The following is a 20,095-nucleotide window of genomic DNA, read 5'->3' as shown; positions in this document are numbered from 1 at the left end:
GAGGGGAACGCCGTTTATTGAGATGAACAGCAGCTGTATTTGGGTCCACCCTTTTTCTTTCGAAGTGGTGATGTGGTTTTGAGTTGGAGTGCATTCTTGTGTGGGCGTACCTGTGTATGTTTGTATCTACCACCCCCTCCTCCTTGCTTTTGTCTCTGCTTTAACCAACCTCTATGGCTCCAGTCACCTACAAAGCTCAGTGACAGGGCCAGGCTGTTGCGTTCCCCTTGCCTGCAGCATTAACCCCTCACCTAATAGCTCTATATCCCCTGACACAACACTCCCAATGATTGGTTCAACCTCTGTCTGGTAATTTTGGAAACTATGTGACCCGCCGGAGCTTCTAAACCAGCCACTTGAAAAGCGGAAGTACACACGGCTCGTAGATTTCCTGCAATTCTGCCGTCTCAATCTCCCAATGACATCAAATTGACTTAAAGACTCATGGAAACAGCATGTACTGGAGCGCCTATAGCAGAGAGGACACGTACCGAGACGAGCAAACTCACACATGACCCCTGCAGAGTGTGTGTTGGTGTTTGTGAGTTAGTGAAGAGTGAATGGGTTAAACATGAACAGGTGGGAGGAAATGGCATTTAGGACAATGCTGTGCTCTAAGCTGTGTGTAAAGCTCAGTGCGTGTGTGTGTGTATGCGAGGTCATTGAGTTGCACAGAATGGGCCTGGTGCTGTGATTGAAACCAGGGTCTGTTCCTGCCTGTCACATGTTTGGATACAAAGAGAGAATCTTATACCTCTGCGCACACACACAAACACACACACACACACACACACACACACACACACACACACCTTTACCCCTGGCTCTGTCCTTTCAGCTCTGTTAGATAGTCGCTCTCAGCTCGCCCAATTAAAGCTGTGTTCACTATCAGTTCAGCCAGTCAGGAGCGTGGTGGATGTATAGTGGCGGTGTCAGTCTCTCACCCGCGCAGCGTAACACCTCCGGGCTGAGTGTCGTACTAGGTGTCAGTGACAGACAGGCAGTGTGTGAATACCACTGGTCACACAGGGAACGTGCAGCGCCTTGCAATGTGCAGCCGAGCTGCCTGCAAACAGCTCCATACAAACACAGGATCATTCCTCTTCATTACAAGCTGCTGTGGGGTCTGTGGCAAAAATTACTCGCCCCTGTTTCTCCAATCATGATAATTACACTTAATTTGTATTTGTATACGATGACAGAAACTTATTTCTTTAAATCTATCGTACAAGTATACCAGTATAAACTGATTTAATAAAATCTTGAAATTAGATTTTAAACCCTGCATTAAATTTTTTAATCAAAACATCACGCATGCATGACTAAATAAGCTGCAATCAAAGTTAAAGATTTGAAAATGGTCTTTAGGTGTCACTTTCTAAGAGATTAAAGGAATACTTTACCTTGAAAATGATCATGTAAATCAGTTACTCACCCTGTTCTTGGTCAAATTCAAGAAGAAAACTTTTTCTCACATGCCTTCATGGTAAACAAAGAATCCAAAAACTAAGTAAACTAAGTAAATGGGTTCCATGTTTAAAAAATCAACAAAAAAAAAAAACTATATCAAAACACCTGTTTCCAAATTCACATGAAACTGGTGTCATATAATCCAAGTCTCACTGATGCAGTCGTATGCTAAGTTTTTCGCAAACAGACACATTTTTGCTAAAGCCTTACTATTTCAAACACTTCTGCATACTAGTAGTGCGCCCGGTCAAGTGCGTGCGTTTAAACTCATTATACATTCCAGTGATTTCTCCAGGCATGCTACTAATTCGTGTGTAAGATTATTCATGCCAAAGTGTAAGGTTTATGTAAAAGTGCATTTGTTTAGGAAGAGAATACGACTGGATAATTGAAACTTAGATTATACTGCAGAAGTTGTGAGAGAGCTTGCAAACAGATGTTTAGGTAATATTTGCTATTCTGTTAGTATACTTAAATTCATGATACATTTTCTTAGTTTTTGAATTCTTCATTAACTTAAGGCATGCAAGAAATTTTCTTCACGAAATCAAGGTAACACGGTGTGTAATTGATACAGAAACGGTCCTTTTGGTGAAGTTTCCTTTAAACAGTGAAAACACATCTGCTTCACTGGGCCTGTGTTGGTTTGGTTTAATCATATTTGACTGACAATGACCTGGCAGCATAAGCAAACAACCCCACATCTGTCAACACGTTTTGATTGTAAAAACATGCAAAAATTGCAATATTCCAATCGGTGCACAGAGGCACGTGATGTAGCCTTTTTCTGGCTTTAAACTGGAAAGAGGACAAAAACACAAAAATCTCTAAAAAGTGTTCTTCAGTATGTCTGTAGGACCACATCACTCAAGAAAATATCAGGGGCTTTAATTCAGGGCCAGTCATCAGCACGGGGCCTCAAGATTAGGTTGCCTATCATTAATGTGCTTTAGAGATGCATACAATATGAACAAACTTAAAAACACCACGTGCTGAGCCTTTATTGGCACCCTGAAGGTTTTGGGTAGTTGCTTCTTTTGCCTGGCTGGTAATCGAGCTTTAAGCTTGGATTTTGCTTTCATCGTTTTGGTCACCATTTATATTAATCAATAATAATGTAATAGTAATCACAGAGGATCCTGTAGGTCACTAAAAAGACAAAAGATCAGGAGGTTTTGAATACGCAAGAGAGAAAACCAAGCCAGATGATGAACCAAACTGACAGCAGAGATTACAGTTTACAGACTTCGTGGTTCAACTTGACCCTCTGTGCTTGCCGTCATTATGTGCACTCAGTTCTTCTGTGCAGTGAGGGATTATTAGTGGCATTTTAGATGTATGTATTTCAAGTTTTACCCATAAAATAAGGTGATTAAGATAATGTGGGTAAACTTTGAATCCAATTGCTTCATCTGGCTTCTTTTTTTGTGCACAATGTTATCCTAATCAACAGAAACAGTGTCCACACAACTAAAATAAGTATCATTTAAAAGCATGCTGTGTTATCTCTCATCCTTTGCTCCGTAATCTTGAGTTAATGCATATTAACCCCCTGTCTCCCTCCTCTTACAGTTAACCATGGTAAGTTCCCCAAGCAGGAGGACTCTTATGCATTTGAGGAGGACAGCAGCAGTGAGAGTCTGTCTCCAGAGCAGCACCACAGTGACGAGTCGCAGGGCTCGGCCTGCCCTTCATCTGAGGCTGTCGGCAGTACGCCCTCCTCCTCCTCCTCACCTGCCCTCACCAGCCCACGTCAGGTAAGACTCCTCTCTGAATTCCCTCCATCTCTGCTCTATGTCCCTATGTCTGTCTCTCAGGTTGTTGTGCCTCTCGCAGTTGATGCTTTGCCTCTTCTGCCTCCTTGTGGTGGCAGAATGAACTGCACCCCCATCCTCTGTTTTCCACTGGGCGTTGCTGGACGAAGTTGAACTAGTCAGGTGTCACATTCCATCCCACCGGCACAGCTGCCTTTATTTCCTGGCTGCTTACCTTTCATTCCTGATGACCTCATTCCAACGGTCACCGTCAGCAACGGTCACTTGATTGAAAGTCATGCCAGAATAGGGTTGTTTATATCTATGAGACATCATGAAACGTTCCAACCGAAACATCAGCTCTGAATCAACAAGTGTAAATTCTTGTTGAGATCTTTGTGCAGCACTTTTGCAAATGAAACGTCAATATAAGTGCATTTTTGTGTGTAATTACTCTATTTGGATTACAAACGGACTGTCTCAAGCATTCCCCTCAGTTCAACTTTTTAAACCTAAAGGAGAAGAAAGCATTGCAAAAAAACACTGACTAAATAGATGCAATTTAAAGCAACAATGTGACCAGACCAAAAATAAAACTGATGCCCACTTTCACTCACTTTTAGTATACACTGTGAGCTAGATGTTTAGTATCATTTGTTCGTAGTAGGTGCAGCAGCTTGATGGATCATCCCTTCTAAACACTCCAGTTTACCATATGAAGAATGAAAAACTAAAAATATTCTGGTCATCTTAAGTGTTTGGTGGTTGTTAGCAAATGTTAGTGTGAAAACAGAAAATTTACTTAAAATTTACATGTTAAAAACGTGTTAATTTGCTTGATTTCTTTCGAAAACATGTAAAGAAAGCAATAAGCAACCAAATAAGAAATTACCCAGAGATTTGCAAGAAATTAGTAAATTAAAAAGCACCTGTATTTGTAGAAAAAAAAGCATTAAAAAAATAAATAATAATAACAATAAATACATGCATTTTAAAAAAGTTAGAGAAACAAGGCAAATCTGCTAATATCTTGTCATTAGGAGAACATTTCTTACCAAGTTGCTCATTGCCTTTTTTACCATGTTTTTGAAAGAAATCAAACCAATTTGCTCTGGGTTCAAAAGTGAAAGCAGCACAAGAAAAGTGATGTTGCTCCAGGTTTTTAAGTGTTAAACATTAGCTTGTATTATGTGTAGGCATGTGTATACACAGAAATATAGTATATGTACACATGCAGTACATTTATTAGTGAGAGTCCAATTACTATCTACTACTATACTATGCATTATCTGGGTAAGATGAGTAGGATTTTTTTTTTTGTAATCATTTATCTTTTCGTTGTACTAAATTCTGTGTTGATTTTTAAAATGTGTTTATTTAATTAATTTATTTGTTTATGTTATTTTATTTTTTAAATATATGACTCAGACATCACAGGTCATTCTAGGCCAGGTGGGGAGTGGCGGGTTAGAATGGCTCAGTGGACACAGAGAGGACTTCATACAGTGTGCTGTTTCTGTTGGTGAACAGGGAGGTGCAGCCCGGGATCCACCTGATCAAAGCCAGGATGAAGGGCTGTCTGGTGCCAACAACAGCCAGGCTACTCCCCCAATACCTGTTCCTGCTATTGTCAAGGTCAGCCGCATTTCAAGAACTTACTTCCATACTCCTTCTACTTCTTAATTTGTTACTCTCCTTCACTTTGCATGTTTAATTTTTAAGTCCCTCATTACGACCATTATACTAGCTCATCCTTCTTCTTCTGTGCAGTCCAAGACGTCAGACAAGAACCGACACAAGAAACCCAAAGATGTGAAGCCAAAAGTGAAGAAGCTCAAGTACCACCAGTACATTCCTCCAGACCAGAAGGCTGAGAAGTCTCCTCCGCCCATGGACTCGGCCTACGCCCGACTCCTCCAGCAGCAGCAGCTCTTCCTGCAGCTGCAGATCCTCAGCCAGCAGAAGCACGCTCACACACATCCGCAGTCGCAGCAGTCGCAGCAGCACACACACACTCCACAGACTCAGGCCCAGCAGCGGCAGCCCGCTTTCAGCTACCAGCCTCATCCACCAACCCAAACCCAGAAGTGAGTCGCACAGTAAATCTGATCTGATCTTAATTCAGAGTCCCCTCACAAGCTTTCTCTGGAGCTTTCAACCTCATGATTTTACAGTCTTCATCAGGGAATGATGTTTGCTTAGGTCCATAGGTGGGCTGGGCAATTATGAGAAAATCAGATGCCATATATATCATAACATCAATATGTGATATAAGAAAAGTATTAACAGTGCCATTGTAGCTAAAAACTTTAGCTTAGATGCTAGTGGAAGAAAGTTTTTTTTTCTGCCCCCACTCTGCCTCTGATTGGATAACCCTGACATTCTTACCCTCTAGCTCTAACCACTCACTGCTCTTGCTTTAACCATACTAATTAAAGCCTAGCTACCATTAGCTGATATGCTAGCAGAGGTGAGGTGTGTTAAACTCAAGTCCACAGTGGCAAGCGAGTGATAGCTGAGTGTCTTAAATTGTGTTAAACATTAGTTGATATACTAGCAGAGATAAGTTTGGAGAGTGTAGTGAAGAGTGAGTTGGAGGTTTGGGAACAACAACACTTATGGTATCCAAAATCTAAGATATCACGATATCAATATATAATCAATATATTGCCCAGCCTTATAGCAAAGTATTGATGATAATTCCATGACAAGTGAGCAAGCACCATTTACTGATGAAGCCCGTGAAATGCGGTCAAAAGCTTTAGATAAGTTAGTTAGTGGAACTTGAGTTAAGATTGTTGTATCAAACTGCTGTTACTGACTGAACTTTCACACAAAATGTAACCATTTTTAGAAGGTGTCTACTGTAAAGGGTTTATAAGTTGACGCAAATATTTTTTTTAATTGTTAATAAGTAATTAACTAATGCCACATAGATCAGTATTAGGCATTATTTTTAGTTAATTGGAAAGTAATACCCACCACCCCTTTTAAATACCTATCTAATGTTTGTATATTTGAAGGCTTATTAGATTAAATAAGAAACCTTCCATTGTTGATAAGTCATTAATGAATACTGTAGTCTCAGTTTCTCACAATCTGTAATTTAGTAGCTTCAGGTTCAAGGCTAGCTAATCAATAAAGAATTAGTAGAAGACTTATAAACCATTAGTTAAGCCATTTGTTACATTTATAATGGGCGCCTTAATAGAAAACTATATCAAGTTTGAACTGTTGTTATTTTTACTTTATTATGTGACTAATCCACGTCAATTCTGTCATTGTAGAGGAACCAGTGAACAGCTATCAGCTTGTAGCTCCAGTGGTCCGTCCAGCCAAGCCAACAGTAACTCGTCCTCACCAGTCAAGAACACATATGCCAACCAGAGTAACATCTCCCCGGTCAAACCTGGGCCCCTGCCAGCTAATCTGGACGATCTGAAAGTAGGTGTTACAAAGTTGAGTTAAGATAAGAAAAAGAGCCCAAAGGTCTCAGATAATAATATGTCTTTTTTGTGATAGGTGTCAGAGCTCAGGCAGCACCTTCGTATCCGAGGCATGCCCGTCTCCGGCACCAAGACGGCCCTCATCGAGCGGCTCCGACCCTTCAAGGACTCCAACACCGGCTCTTCGCCCTCAGGCTCCTCTGACATCACCACAGTGACCTTCCCTGTCACACCCACAGGATCCCTGTCATCCTACCAGTCCCCATCCTCCTCCAGCGCTCTGTCTCAGGGAGGCTACTACCCTTACCCCAGCACCTCCTCCACCCCTCCCATCTCTCCAGCCTCCTCTGAGCTGTCTCTCAGCGGCTCCCTCCCCGACAGCTTCAGCGACGTGCCCATGTCCTCGCCAACGCAGTACGCCCTGCAGCCGTCTCCGGCCCAGCTCAGCATGGAGGACGGCCTGGGAGGGGGAGGACAGAGGGTGGGGGAAGGTGGGGGTATGGAAGGTGTGGATGCTGAAAAAGATAAGATGTTGGTGGAAAAGCAGAAGGTGATTGAGGAGCTGACATGGAAGCTGCACCAGGAGCAGAGACAGGTGAGTAACCAGCAGTGTATCAGTCTGCAACAGTGATACTTCATTTATGGCCTGCAGGCCAAATCCGGACACCGATACGGTGCCGGATGGCCCCTCAACCATTTTCTAATTCATAATAAAAAATAAAGTGATTCACATTGGGAATAGTTTTTGTACTTTCAGTATACATAAGGCGCTAGAGTGCATAAAAATGCATCAAAATAGAGCTTAGTCACAAAATCTGAAAAATGTCCCTAAATCATAGAGACATCCTAAAATCTTAGAAACGACTTAAAATCCTAGAAATCTCTAGAAATGTCCTAAAATCCTGGAAACATCCTAAAGTCGTAGAAATATCAAAAAAATCAAACAAACGTCCAAAAATCAGGCAATGTCCTAAAATCCTAAAAATGTCCCAATATCCTAGAAACATAAAATCTGAGAAATTTCCTAAAATCCACATAATGTCCTAAAATCCTAGAAATGTCCTAAAATCCTAGAAATGTCCTCAAATCAAGGCATTGTCCTAAAAACCTAGAAATGTTCTAAACTCCTAGAGACATGTATGGGGCTGCTGTGACTGGCCCCTGGCCTCCTGTCATTTTGAAAAAGTGGCCCCCAAGCAAAACAAGTTGAGTATCCCTGGTCTACAGTAACACTTTGAGGGTTAAAGTTATTCAAAATATAAAATAAATAAATAATGACTAAACAGAATTATCACAAGACATATATTTAAATGCTGACTGACACATTTACCTGTGTCACCGTGATGATTAGGTTGAAGAGCTGAGGATGCAGCTCCACAAGAGGAAACGCTGCTACGGAGCAACACAGGACACGGCCCCTCCTCCATCTCACCCCTCCATACACCATCAGCAGACTCCAGCCATGATGGGACAGCACTTCTTTGGGGTGACAATCAAGCAGGAGCCCATGTCTTTGTCCTCCAGCTGTCCTCTGTCCTCTCCCAAACAGCTGAAAAGCTCTCCTGGCAGCTGCATGGAGGATATGGGACACTGCAACAACCCCCTCTCCACTATGGGGGGCTCCGGGGGGCCGCAGTGTATGGACACTTCCTCTGGCAGCCCCGCCACAATGTCTGCTTTCCTCAGTCCACAGTGCTCGCCACAAGACTCCCCTACTGGAAAGCCTTCCAGCAGCCCCCAGCCTTCGTCTCCTAATAACCCTTACTTGCTATCACCTCCGCTGGGAAGAGACGGCTGCACTCATCCCCACCCCCAGAGCAATAACAGAGCACGCAGCATGCAGGTATGATGTTTTCATGGACAGAAGGACCTCTCTTACCAAGAGTCTACACTCACAGAAAACACACAAAAACCTGAAAATGCCACCGCTTATACCATGCTCTTGGTGAATACTAGTTTCTGATTGGCTGCAAGTTGTCCTCTAATTCTAGATAATTGACCATAGACCGTATATTAAGATGGACGTCTTCACTCATCCCCACTGTACAAAAATGACGCCAAAGTATCTCAGAGTGTGCACACAAATTAGCACACACAGCTGTCAGTCATGTTGTCAAACTCTCTTTTTATTGCATTAAATAACTAACTAAACCAAACATAACAGAAAAACAAACATCAGGGTGATGAGAACTACCTTATATGACAGGAGACATCTTTGGGAAAAAATTATTAGATGTCTACTTTGATTTTTTTAGTGTGGCCTATGTCCCATTCACAAACACAGAGGGGATGTTGTTTATGACCTGCAGCCAGCCACCAGGGGGGATCAAGATGTGTTTACCTCACTTTTGAGCTGCTGTCATGTCGTTCATCTTAATTTATATACATTAACTGACACCTACTGAGTGAGACCGTCTGTTCACCTCTCTAAATTAATGCACTAACATTTGTTCATGAAAATCTTTGTATTGATTTGGGGACAAAGACATGACTGGATAATTACTGTAGATAGTCATGCTACATGCTGTCAGATTATGTTTACTGTTTGTCAACAGTACGCAATGTTGTTGACTTTGAATCTTGCAAGCATAACATTAGCTTTCCGGCTCATAGCTGAGCCAAAAGGTTCTATGAACGACTCCGTGAAGGCAACAGAGAACAGGTCTTTTCATTAATTATTGATAATAGGCACTTCATCTGGCATTATCCCTTACATATACCATTGATATTTATCTTACAACCTAACATACCCTGTTACACAGCAGTCTTCTGTTTTATTTGTAGAATTAGGTAACAAGTTACAGTACTGAACTACTATCTCCCTCATTTCTTCTTAACCAAAAGCAAAAGGGCCAATTAACTGATCTGCCAGTGAAAAACTTCCCAGATATTTCAAAAAAACATCCAAATAATCCAGAGATGCTCAATGCAATGTTCAGCATGTTTGCCGTCTCAGTTTAGTTTACTGATGACATTCTCACCAGCATCAGCTGTACTTTCTGTTTAAGGCAAGTTAGCCAAATAGCTTAAATGTTAACATTTTGACCAGAGGATGGTGCTGGAGGACCAAAATATGTCACATATCCACATTGTGTCCAGATAGGATTTAACTTGATTACATATCTATGTTTTCTATGAATAAGATCCAATCACAATTTCTTTGACCAGTTGTAGTTGTTCTCCATCATTTGCTTAGCTATTTCTCCATTAATGTCACATTTTTTCTCCATAAAATCACAACCGAGCGTTGAATGTTTTGCTTGTATACTTTTGTTGGACCAAATTGAAAGCAGACAATTGGTCTGTCTTGAATAAGCTTTGTTGCTGCTTCCTTGCTAGTAGTTTAGTTCTCAAACTGGCTAATGCTTGTAACAGCCATGTGCAGATGTTGAATGTGGATTGAAAATGCAAATGCAAAAATGTCACATTGTGTCCCTGGCCGATTGGATCACAGTCTGTCTTCAATGCATTTTTGGTGATTTACACCTGTACCTTCTTGTAATCAAGCACTGATTACACTCCAAACACCCAAAACGCATTAAATGCAAGATGTAAAGGCTGTTTAAAAAAATGGGTGGATCATCAAAGTTGTTACCATTAATCCTTTGAAAAATAGACTCTGATGTTGCATTTGTGTCTCTAATTTTTTCTATACTTCTTTATTTGCATATTATGCTTTCTAACATGCATGATTTTGTACTTGTGGCTCAATGCAGATGCAGCAGAAGAACGGTGGCCAGGCGGTGAACTGTTCTTATCCTTCTGACCAAAGAGGCCTTCAAGGAGTCTTTCCCAGCTCCGCTGACTGTGGCCACAGCGGTTCGGCTAAGCCTGAGAACCAGAATATGCAACCAAAGGTAAACATTTTGTCAACATGAAGAACATTTTGCGATGTTGTCATGTCGGTGTCATGTACTTCAGCTGAATCACCTCACATTCACGTAACCGTTTTTCTCTTTTCTATTCATTTGTGATCTGTCTCTGTATAATTGTCTTTTGTTATGAGTTGCATTGTCACTCTTGTCATATCTCCGAGTCCCTCTGTTTTCATCACATATTCCCTCACATGTTGGTGACTTTTCCTTTACAAGAACACAACGCCAACCCTTTCTTAAAATGAAATGTGTCATGTGATGAGATTATTCAGTAGACACGAGGGCCTGATTTTTAGTTCTTTTTACTTTTCTAAAAAAATCTGCATTTGGTAAGCTCCCCTATTTTAATTGGTGGGCTAATGTCACTTTTCACTCATGTCTCATATAGATGTCAGTATTACCCTCTCCTCGGCATGCTGGCCAAAAGTGCCAGGTCCCTCCCCCTGTCTTCAGTAGCTCAGATTCAGATGCATCAGACTTAAGACAGCCCCCATGCTATGAGGATGCAGTCAAGCAGGTAAACTGAAATTCATGCTAAATTTAGTAGATAATGGCTGGCCAGAGTTTTTATTTGACCTATCGGCGTTGCTCTAATCCCACTTTTCCTCCTGTCTCCTCTTTTTTGTCTCTTTCAGTCCATCACCTGTATCGCACTTCATTTATTCATCCATTTGCTTTGTTCTCTGCACTAACTTCCCACCCTTTACCAAATCTGAAGCAGATCGCTGTTTTAGTTGTACAAACATTTTTTGAAGGCAGATGTAGCAATAAAGTGGTTAGGCTCAGCTGATTTTAATAGTAAAGAAACATCAAATATGTTTTAGATCATTTATAACAAGTGTCTCTTTTATAGAGTTCATCACCAGAAAGCACTGACAAATTTATTTGCCTCTTAAATGTCTCACTCACTATGTATCTGGGTTGCAGAAAAAGAAAGCAAATCTTAAAGGAAATGTGTATGATATTCAGAGCATATCTATGATTCAAAGTCTAATTCAGGTTGTCTGCACATGGTTCTCAACATGAAGGTGGCTGAGTCGCCCAGGCGCCCAGGAAGAGTGCTGAGCTTTGAAGCCAGTTTTCATAGTGGCCAAACATTTGTACTGCTATTTTTGCGCGCCGCGCAATGCCATTGGTCCTGAAAAGACATTTTCCCATTGACTTACATTGGGAAATGTAACTCAGTAGATACTTTTTTTGAGTGTCACAACCCCCACAAGATCAAAATTGCATCCATTCAGTCTGATAACATTTGGAAATTCTAGAAGAGCTGCAAGATTAGTTAATTTTATCGACATTCAAGTTAGTGGAGCGCTAAACCAGAAATTAGTCACATGGCCGGTGGTAGTTGGCTGCTGGTCTGCACTCCATCTGTTAGTCTGTAGTTTGCTTGCTCTGTGTGCCGCACAATGGGGAAGATCCAGGTTATTACATAGCATGGAAACTGAGCATCTTTGGCTCCATACACCACTGAGCCAGTAAGTTTTCAGGTCTCTTAATACATTTGTGGAGCTGGCGGTTAGCAGCTAACAGTGCTTACTTCATAAACAGTGCGAACAACGGCAACAGTGCGAACAACGGCAACAGTGTTAACCAGCGGAGAATCAGAGGGTGGGTGTTCCACTTCCATGAGAAAGCTGTGGGTCGGGACAGTATTATATCTGCTGGACCGTCTACCACAACAAAACAGAGCACACTCCAGTAGCATGAATTCATTCTCTGCCCAGGACCCCATTACTCCAGTATATCTCTATATTACAATTTGTAATTTGCTACTATTATATTAATGCTATTATATTAATGCTCTGAATGTCGTATACTTTAAGAATCCTTATTAAATGATAAGTTTCTTTTTAAAAGATATTGGCCAGTCATTTAATCTTTTAAAACTATGAAATAATTAAGTGTTGGTGTAGGTCTCACTAATCCAGTGTCAGTTGGGCTGTTACAGCTTACTGGTGAAGAGCAACTTCTCTCTGTGCCAAATCTAAAATATATGGGTAGAAAGGCTTTTTTTGGCCTTGATGAAGTTGTTTACACGGGAAGCTAACCCACCAGCTCAGCTCGACACTAAAGCAGTTTGACAGTGGAAATAACCGAGGCTGCTAGCTTGATTGCTAACCTCGAAAAGCGAATATTGAAAAGTTCACCCAAATGACAGAAAGAAAGTGGTATGCTAGTTTTGGTAGATATGAAGATGGTTTGGGTTCTATTCATACGTGTCTCCAAGAAACGTTTGTATTACCAAAACTCTGTTCTGCAAGTCTTTGTAGACTGCTTGAAAGCTTGCATATTTTTATGTAAAATCATTTGTAATTATTTGACATTCAACTGTTAAAACAATGTTCAACTGATAAAAAAGAATCACTTTCTTATTATTGTTACAGCAACTGACCAGAAGTCAGCAGATGGACGAACTTCTGGATGTGCTCATAGAGAGTGGAGGTAAGATGAACTTCCATAAGTAATGTTAGTCTAGCTAGAACTGCACATGCATATACAGGTTGGTTTAAAGTCCACATGTAAATCACAGTGACATCACAGTGTGCCCCAAACATTGGTACGGGATCCCAGTACCTGCTGTGACCCTCCCTCCTCTCCTCTTTCTCTTCAAGAGATGCCAGCTAACGCCAGAGAAGAGAGGGAGAGGGCCTCTGTAACCAAAGTTGTGCCTCACATTACTGTGTCCCCAGGGTGTCCAGGCCTCCTCATCCCGAGATTCCATAGACACTACGAGCACCTGTCCCCCAGCCAGCACCCTTACGACCACTCGGCCAATCACATCCCCGAGAGCCACCTGGAGAATTTGCTGGGAAGTCCAATTGGCCGGGGAGGGGAGGTGGCCCTTCTTAAAATGGCTGCTGAGGACGGAGGACAGGAAGACGAAGGGAACAGAGATGGCGAAGGGTACGGCAGCCCCCACCACCACCATCGCCACCCTCACCATCCCCAGCAGGACAAACTTCTGACCAACAGAGATCTGATGGACACTCCTCTGTCGCCAATCGGCACCAAGGTGTCCAACGTCCCCGAGGTGCAGGGGATGGTCAGCATGACTTTCAGCGAGACGCCATGGGAGACGATGGAGTGGCTGGACCTGACGCCACCGAGCTCGACCACGGCGTTCAGTATTGCTCCAGCCAGCGGGCCCAGCATCTTCAACACAGAGTTCCTGGATGTCACAGACATTAACTTGAACTCTGCCATGGACCTTCACCTGGAGCACTGGTGAAAGCAGCATGCTAGCCATCAGCCGTCAAGTAGCTGCATGGGCCGCTGATTTCAGCCATGACCATACCAAAGAACCGTTGACTTCTTCCCTTCACAGATTCAGTCCAAGCGCCAGAATGTGCCTCTTGTTATAACATAGAAGAATGTGACATTAAGTAGACCATTAGCCTTCATTTTAAAGATTGACAACTGAGTCAGAAGTTTAACTACAGAATAATATGTTGACTTATTCTCTCCACTTTACAGAAATTAGCCTCTCATGTTGTGGTCATGCCAAGAACCCAAAGAAAGGTGCATCTTGACATATCTTTGTCCTTTTTTGGACAATGATGCGCACAACTGCCAAACAGTAAAACAGTGGACACATGAAGGATTTTCTAGATAATGGATAATGATTACAGTGCTTTATACCAACACTTTATGCAATATCAGTGTTACCCCACCTAGACTTGAAGACACATTTTGACAATCATTGTATATTTTCTGAGTCTATGTTTGTATTACTGGAAACAAAAACGAAAGGAATTACAAGTTGAATTGGATTGCTTAGTACGGCCATTTTGTAAATATCTTAAATGTACTGACAGAGACAAGTTGACGTCTGCATATTTTGTCAGTGGTGTGAGAGAAGCACACAAACCACAAATCAAGTGTATTATGTAATCGGTATATCGAACGATGTAAATATGACAAAATTATCTCACTGTGCACCTCTAGCTAAATACACTTTTGTCACAGTTTGCTTGAGCTTAGAATACGTGTGTAGAAATGGTTGTCATTCCTTTGAAGGACCTTTTTTTTATACAACTTTCTTTTCACTATTTGGTGTACTTATCCACAGAATGACATTATTGAGAGAAATGAATGTCTTTGAGTAACCTTTGGTCTTATCGGTTTAATTGGCAGACAAATTGTACCTTAATTGCAACAGATTTTTATGATCTTTTTATTCCAGTTTCCCCTTTACAGTGTATTAGTAATTAGCGATTCCCTGAAAGCTATTGACAGACATGAAAGGGACAGTTCACCCCAAATTACAAAAAAAGAAATTCTCTCCTACCTGTGGTGCTGTTTATCAATCTAGATAGTTTTGGTGTGAGTTGCTGAATGTTGGAGATATCGGCGGTACAGTAATACAGTGGAACCACTTAGCTTGTGGTGCTTTGAAAACAAACAAACTTTTGAAGCAATTTCACGTAGGAACTATTTTCTTTCTACCAAACTCCTCTTGCCAACCGTATAAACGTAGAGAAGGAAGCATGCATCCACTCGTGGACGTCGGCCTTGGCTGAGCTGTAGCGTTAGCTGACTCATTGATTCCAGGAGAGCTGGCAGTAGATGCATGTGTCCTTCTGCACAGTGATGGGTGGCAGGTGTAGTTTTGTTGAAAGAAAATAGTTCATATGAAACTGCTCACAACATGAACTGTGGATTTTATTAAGAAGCTAAGTTTTTCAAATGTTTTTTGGCTCTTTGAGCACCACAAGCCGAGTGCCATCTAGTTCCAGTATGATGGAGAGCAACTCACACCAAAACATTCTAGACTGATAAACAGTACTGCAGGTAAGAGTAAAAGTATGTCGTTTTTATTTGGGGGTGAACTGTCCCTTAAAGGGCTGATGTTGAGCAAGTGTCTGTAGTTAGACGTGTTTTCCTGGTGTGTCCCATGTTCTAGATGGTGTGGTCCTGCTGTGTGGTGTGCAGACTCAGCCTTAGAGGGCTCCTTTCTCGAGGCTCAGATGAGGCTAAAAGGGAGTGCAGCTAGCTGAAGACCTGAAAGAGAAGCCAGCTCACAGGCCAGAAAAATCTAGATTGATAAATAGCACTACAGGTAAGAAAAAATATGTATTTTTTATTTTAGGGTGAATTATCCCTTTAATATAGAAAGCTCCAAAATCAGTCGCAAAATTTGAAAAATGTTAATGAAAAATACAACCTCATCTCTATTTTTCATTAAGTAGTCCTTACAAATTTCACCCTTTCTATTCCCAGGCCACAATTATTTATTTTGTGTTTTTATATTTATCCTGTATTTATACTGACATTCCTCTCTAATAATCTTTGATTTACTGGGAAAACAATAGTGCTGCCATTTTGACCACAGACATTTCTTAGTAAATCAACTCTCTTAAAAATGTGATACAAAGTGAAGGAACCACTTCGAGAAGCCATGCTTACTTAAATCACTTTTCTTCAAAGAAACCTATGTGGTGGACATGTCCATTATTAGCACTTGTGAATAGGAAAATGTAATATATTCAGATCTTTACTGTGAATACTTCATATTACCACCGCATAAATGTGTACCAGAGCCAGCCTATACACACAGTAGTTACACTAATGAGAGAATTTAAGACTCAAAACTTTGAAGTTTTTAGTTTTGGTAAGTATTTAAGGTTTTTATCACATATTTAAAGGGGTTTGATGAGAATATCAATACCACTCTCATATCTATACTAAATGCTGAATATCAGGCTGCAGTCCGTTAGCTTAGCCTGCATAGAGACTGGAAGCTGGGAAACAGCTAGCCTGCTAGCTAACTTACTGTCGTTTCCTGTCCTTGGCAGCATTTTAGCCTCTCCCTTGGTTAAGCTAATCGCGGCTACTACCTCCAACACTCACTAATTAACACATTATATCTTGTTAACAGACCGCCCCAGGGATGGTGTTTTTCTGTAGGCTGATGTGGAAGTTAGCGTTGCCCTAGTTCCCTCGTCAAAAAGCCTATGGGATTTTATCATTGGATCATTGCAGAAACTAAGCTCTGTGGCAAACAAACATTTATGATACTAACATGTTCTGTTTAACAAGATAATCTTCACAAATGAATACCACTTTTAGGATTTTCAAGCCTAAATGCTGCGGCCAGACATTAAAATGCTATTGTTAGGCTATAAAGGAATTACACTACAGTCGCATGACTTAACGTAGCCTCCACGAGGAGGCTGCACAGCTGTATCTAGTGTGATGACGGCTACTTGCTAGCAACCACATTTTTAAAACAATAAAAGGTTAAAAATTCACAAGTGGGGTATTTACTGACATATTTTATGTTGTAGGACAAAACATGATAGTCTCTTAAACTTGTGTTAACCACAGATCTTATTCAAGGCATCTAACAAAAATAATATTTAGAAAACCCTTTTTCTTCAAGATGGGGAAACTGGGAGTGCTGAAATTCTAACTCATTTCCAGGTTTTACAACTCATTCCTGGGGCACTCTGTATAAGGCTGCAGTGTGTTAGCTTAGCTTACATAGACACTGGTCACTGGGAAACAGCTAGCCTTAACTTACTGCTGCCTGTAAAACACAAGGCAAAATCTGAGCCTGTCTCTTACTTAAGTGTATCTAGGCAAGCATCTCCAACGCTCTCTTATTTTCGCGTTATATCTTAATTTAATGCAGCACATAACCCCTCGTAAAATCACAACGTGTTTTTGCACTTTGTTTTTTGTGCAAATTAAACACATGAAATATAATGTGTCAATTAGTGAGCTATATTTATCCTGGTGGGTGGATTTCATTACCTTTGGACAGTCTGACTAGCTTTTTGCTTGTTTTGTTGTGTTAAGCTAGCTAAGCTAGGCTAATCATGTTTATATTTAATAGACAAATATGAGAGTGATATCAATCTTCTTGTCTAACTATCGGCAAGAAAAAAATACTTCCCAAAATGTTAAAATATTGCTTTAAGTGCATTGGCCAAAACATTTCTTGCATTTACAGCTACGTTGTCTGTAAACAGGTCTCAGAGTTCTGTTGACACCAAGTATTGCTTTATTTCCTGTTACTTATGAAATGTTGCACTTGTTAAATTGTTATCTTTGGTTGTATGGTTACATCTAGGCGATGAATTCCCATCTTTAATATATGAGAAAGCTGATATTCTTCACTTCATGTCTTCTGCTGTAAGAATATCGACTGGTCTTTTTTATCCAGTGGGGTTCAATAATTTCCCTTATCAGGACAAAAAAAACAAAAAAAACAATCACGTCTGACAGGAGCTTCCATGTTGCTTGGCCACTGACTTGCGTTACTATTGTACAGAAACATCCCTGTATACTACAGAAAGAAGAGCAATAAACTTATCACAGCAAAATCATTTCTGAACTTTTTTTTATTAATGTCCAATTCACAAGAAGCACACAATACAGGTTTTCAATATTTTCCATGGGAACTTTATTTGTAACCCTCGATAAAGATACAATATAATATTCATCGACCTTAATACCTTATAATCTAATATGAACATTCTAATAAATTGCAATTTATACAACATGTACCCTGGAGATTCATATTCACCAGTGGAAATGTGTCCCTTGAGTGAGGAACAGATCTGGAGGCTGTTTGCAGTGACGGCTCCGTCTGCCATGCCAGATTAGACTGTGGGTTTTCTCAGGGTTTGCACCATTTCACATCACAGATAGAATAATGGAGACAACAGAGCTGACAATATTCTCCATTCAAACTGTCGAGAACATAATGTCTGGATGCTGCATCTCCACCAACTTGGATGTGATGTTTTACCCTCCTGAATAAGTCACAAGTATTCAACAAGTAAAGAGGGACCCCAAACTTCCGCATGACAGTGGTGGCCATTTAACAACATGGGGGACATCTGTAGAGACCTGTGATAGAATTTTAAATAAAACCTAAATGGGAGCTCCAGCTAATTTGATCAGTTTCCTAGTTATCAGGGGGACTGGTCAGCCTCTTAAACAAACAGCTTTTTTGGCTCCAGAGGAGTTTTGTCAAGTCTGAGAAAATAACCCTGATGGTGTCATCAAGGTTATTCTTTTTTGTTTTGGAGCTTTGCCCAAATGAAAGACTAAAAGTCAGGATAGCTCAGGCATCTGTTTTAACCTTTCATTGATCATCTGTCTCTTACAGACATTTCTTTTAATTTAATTGAACTATATGCAGTAAATCTAACAGTGAGGGGAAAAGTCAAGAAATAGAAGTCGATCAATCATTAAGCTAGAAGAATACAAATAATAGAAATACCGAGCTGATCTTCAGAAAGCCAACAGCTGAGTTTAGGGAGTAATTAGGGAACTAATTACTCATTTAGGGAGTAATTAGTTCCCTAAATGATCATTTGTATTTCAGTTACTCACTCACACAAAACTTTGTTTTTCTCGCACGCCTGTTCATGAATAAGGAATCCAAAAAGTGAGAACGAGTTTGATGAATTGAAGTTATAGGGGTCCAAATAAAAAAAAACAGCTAAACTAAATCAAAACATTACTTTACAAACTCTCACACAACTCCCGTGTTCAGCAAAGTGAAATTGCTGTCTATGGAGTCTGGTTTTGCAGAGAGCATGAATAAGTTTCAGTTCCCCGGTGAAAAGCGCTGAATAAATGAGACTTGGATTATACGGCAAGAGTTGTGTGAGAGTTTTGATATAATTTTGCTGTTGTTTAACACAGACCACATTTACTTCAATTCATCAGGAATTTTCTCTGTTTTTGGATTCCTCGTTCACCTTGGAGACTTGCGGGAAAAACAAAGTTTACTTCAGTAATTCATCATAACATAGGGTAAGTAATTGATACACAGATGGTCATTTGGAAGGTGAAGTATTACCTTGAAGTCACTGTATACCTCTTGGCTTATTATTGTATAGACTGTGTTACATTAAATTGCTTCACATTATTAGTATTTGCTCAGACAAGGCAGGCCATGCATAATGGTATATTAATAGGATTTGTTGACGAACAACAAAAAATAAATAATAACATCCTTATCCATTAAGGTAATTTATTACATCACAGGTCTCCACAGTGTCCTATTTTGAAGGACCACCTTCTGTTTAGAGAGTGTGGTTAAGTAGCGTCCACTTTACGGCTGAGTGATCCCACCTGATACATGTGGTTTTCTGCGAGGGAACGATAGCAGGTGGATCTCAATAGTCTCAAACTGCGGCCTCCCCTTCACCTGTCCTGGTATATATCAGCACCAGTGGCAGTAGACAGGTGAGGGAACTTGTTTAAGACTACAGAGATGCATCCCGAGTGAAATACATGGTATGGCGTGGGAAACATTCTATCATCAGTGCGAGACATGCCGAGTCACGGAGGAAACATGCTGAGTTAATGCAGACCTTAAGGGTCAAAGAGCAGTGACGGCACGAGGAGAGATCTACCTCCTCTCCTGACAGTTATGGGGATGGTACAGAAGTGGACATTGTGTCATTTAGCAGCATTTATAGGTGTCATTTTTTGTTTCTTGTCAGGACTTTTAAAAAATGCAGTCACTACTGTTTGCCTTAACGTGGCAGCATGGTGGATCTGTGATCAGTGTGGATGAGCAGTT

General features: G+C 40.8%; 1 protein-coding gene across 8 annotated transcripts in view; it reads left to right on the top strand.

Moving 5' to 3' along the window:
• Positions 1-14,831, top strand: part of myocd (myocardin) — a 31,007-nt gene extending 16,176 nt beyond the window's left edge. For 5 of the 8 annotated variants that reach the window (XM_042508004.1, XM_042508009.1, XM_042508011.1 and 2 more), the window contains 10 exons: positions 3,043-3,227; positions 4,755-4,859; positions 4,995-5,311; positions 6,512-6,668; positions 6,747-7,265; positions 8,022-8,513; positions 10,387-10,527; positions 10,934-11,062; positions 12,933-12,990; positions 13,161-14,831. In XM_042508004.1, the coding sequence (XP_042363938.1) occupies positions 3,043-3,227; positions 4,755-4,859; positions 4,995-5,311; positions 6,512-6,668; positions 6,747-7,265; positions 8,022-8,513; positions 10,387-10,527; positions 10,934-11,062; positions 12,933-12,990; positions 13,161-13,777 (2,720 nt within the window). In that variant the 3' untranslated portion in view covers positions 13,778-14,831. The remainder of the gene's footprint in view (positions 1-3,042; positions 3,228-4,754; positions 4,860-4,994; positions 5,312-6,511; positions 6,669-6,746; positions 7,266-8,021; positions 8,514-10,386; positions 10,528-10,933; positions 11,063-12,932; positions 12,991-13,160) is intronic. The other 3 variants (XM_042508005.1, XM_042508010.1, XM_042508006.1) reach the window with 3 other exon arrangements.
• Positions 14,832-20,095: the final 5,264 nt, after the last annotated feature.

This window comes from Plectropomus leopardus, chromosome 19, assembly GCF_008729295.1.
Source record: "Plectropomus leopardus isolate mb chromosome 19, YSFRI_Pleo_2.0, whole genome shotgun sequence".
In the NCBI taxonomy this organism is placed as follows: domain Eukaryota; kingdom Metazoa; phylum Chordata; class Actinopteri; order Perciformes; family Serranidae; genus Plectropomus; species Plectropomus leopardus.
Note: the sequence above shows the minus strand (reverse complement) of the source record. Positions and strands in the feature narration are given on the sequence as shown.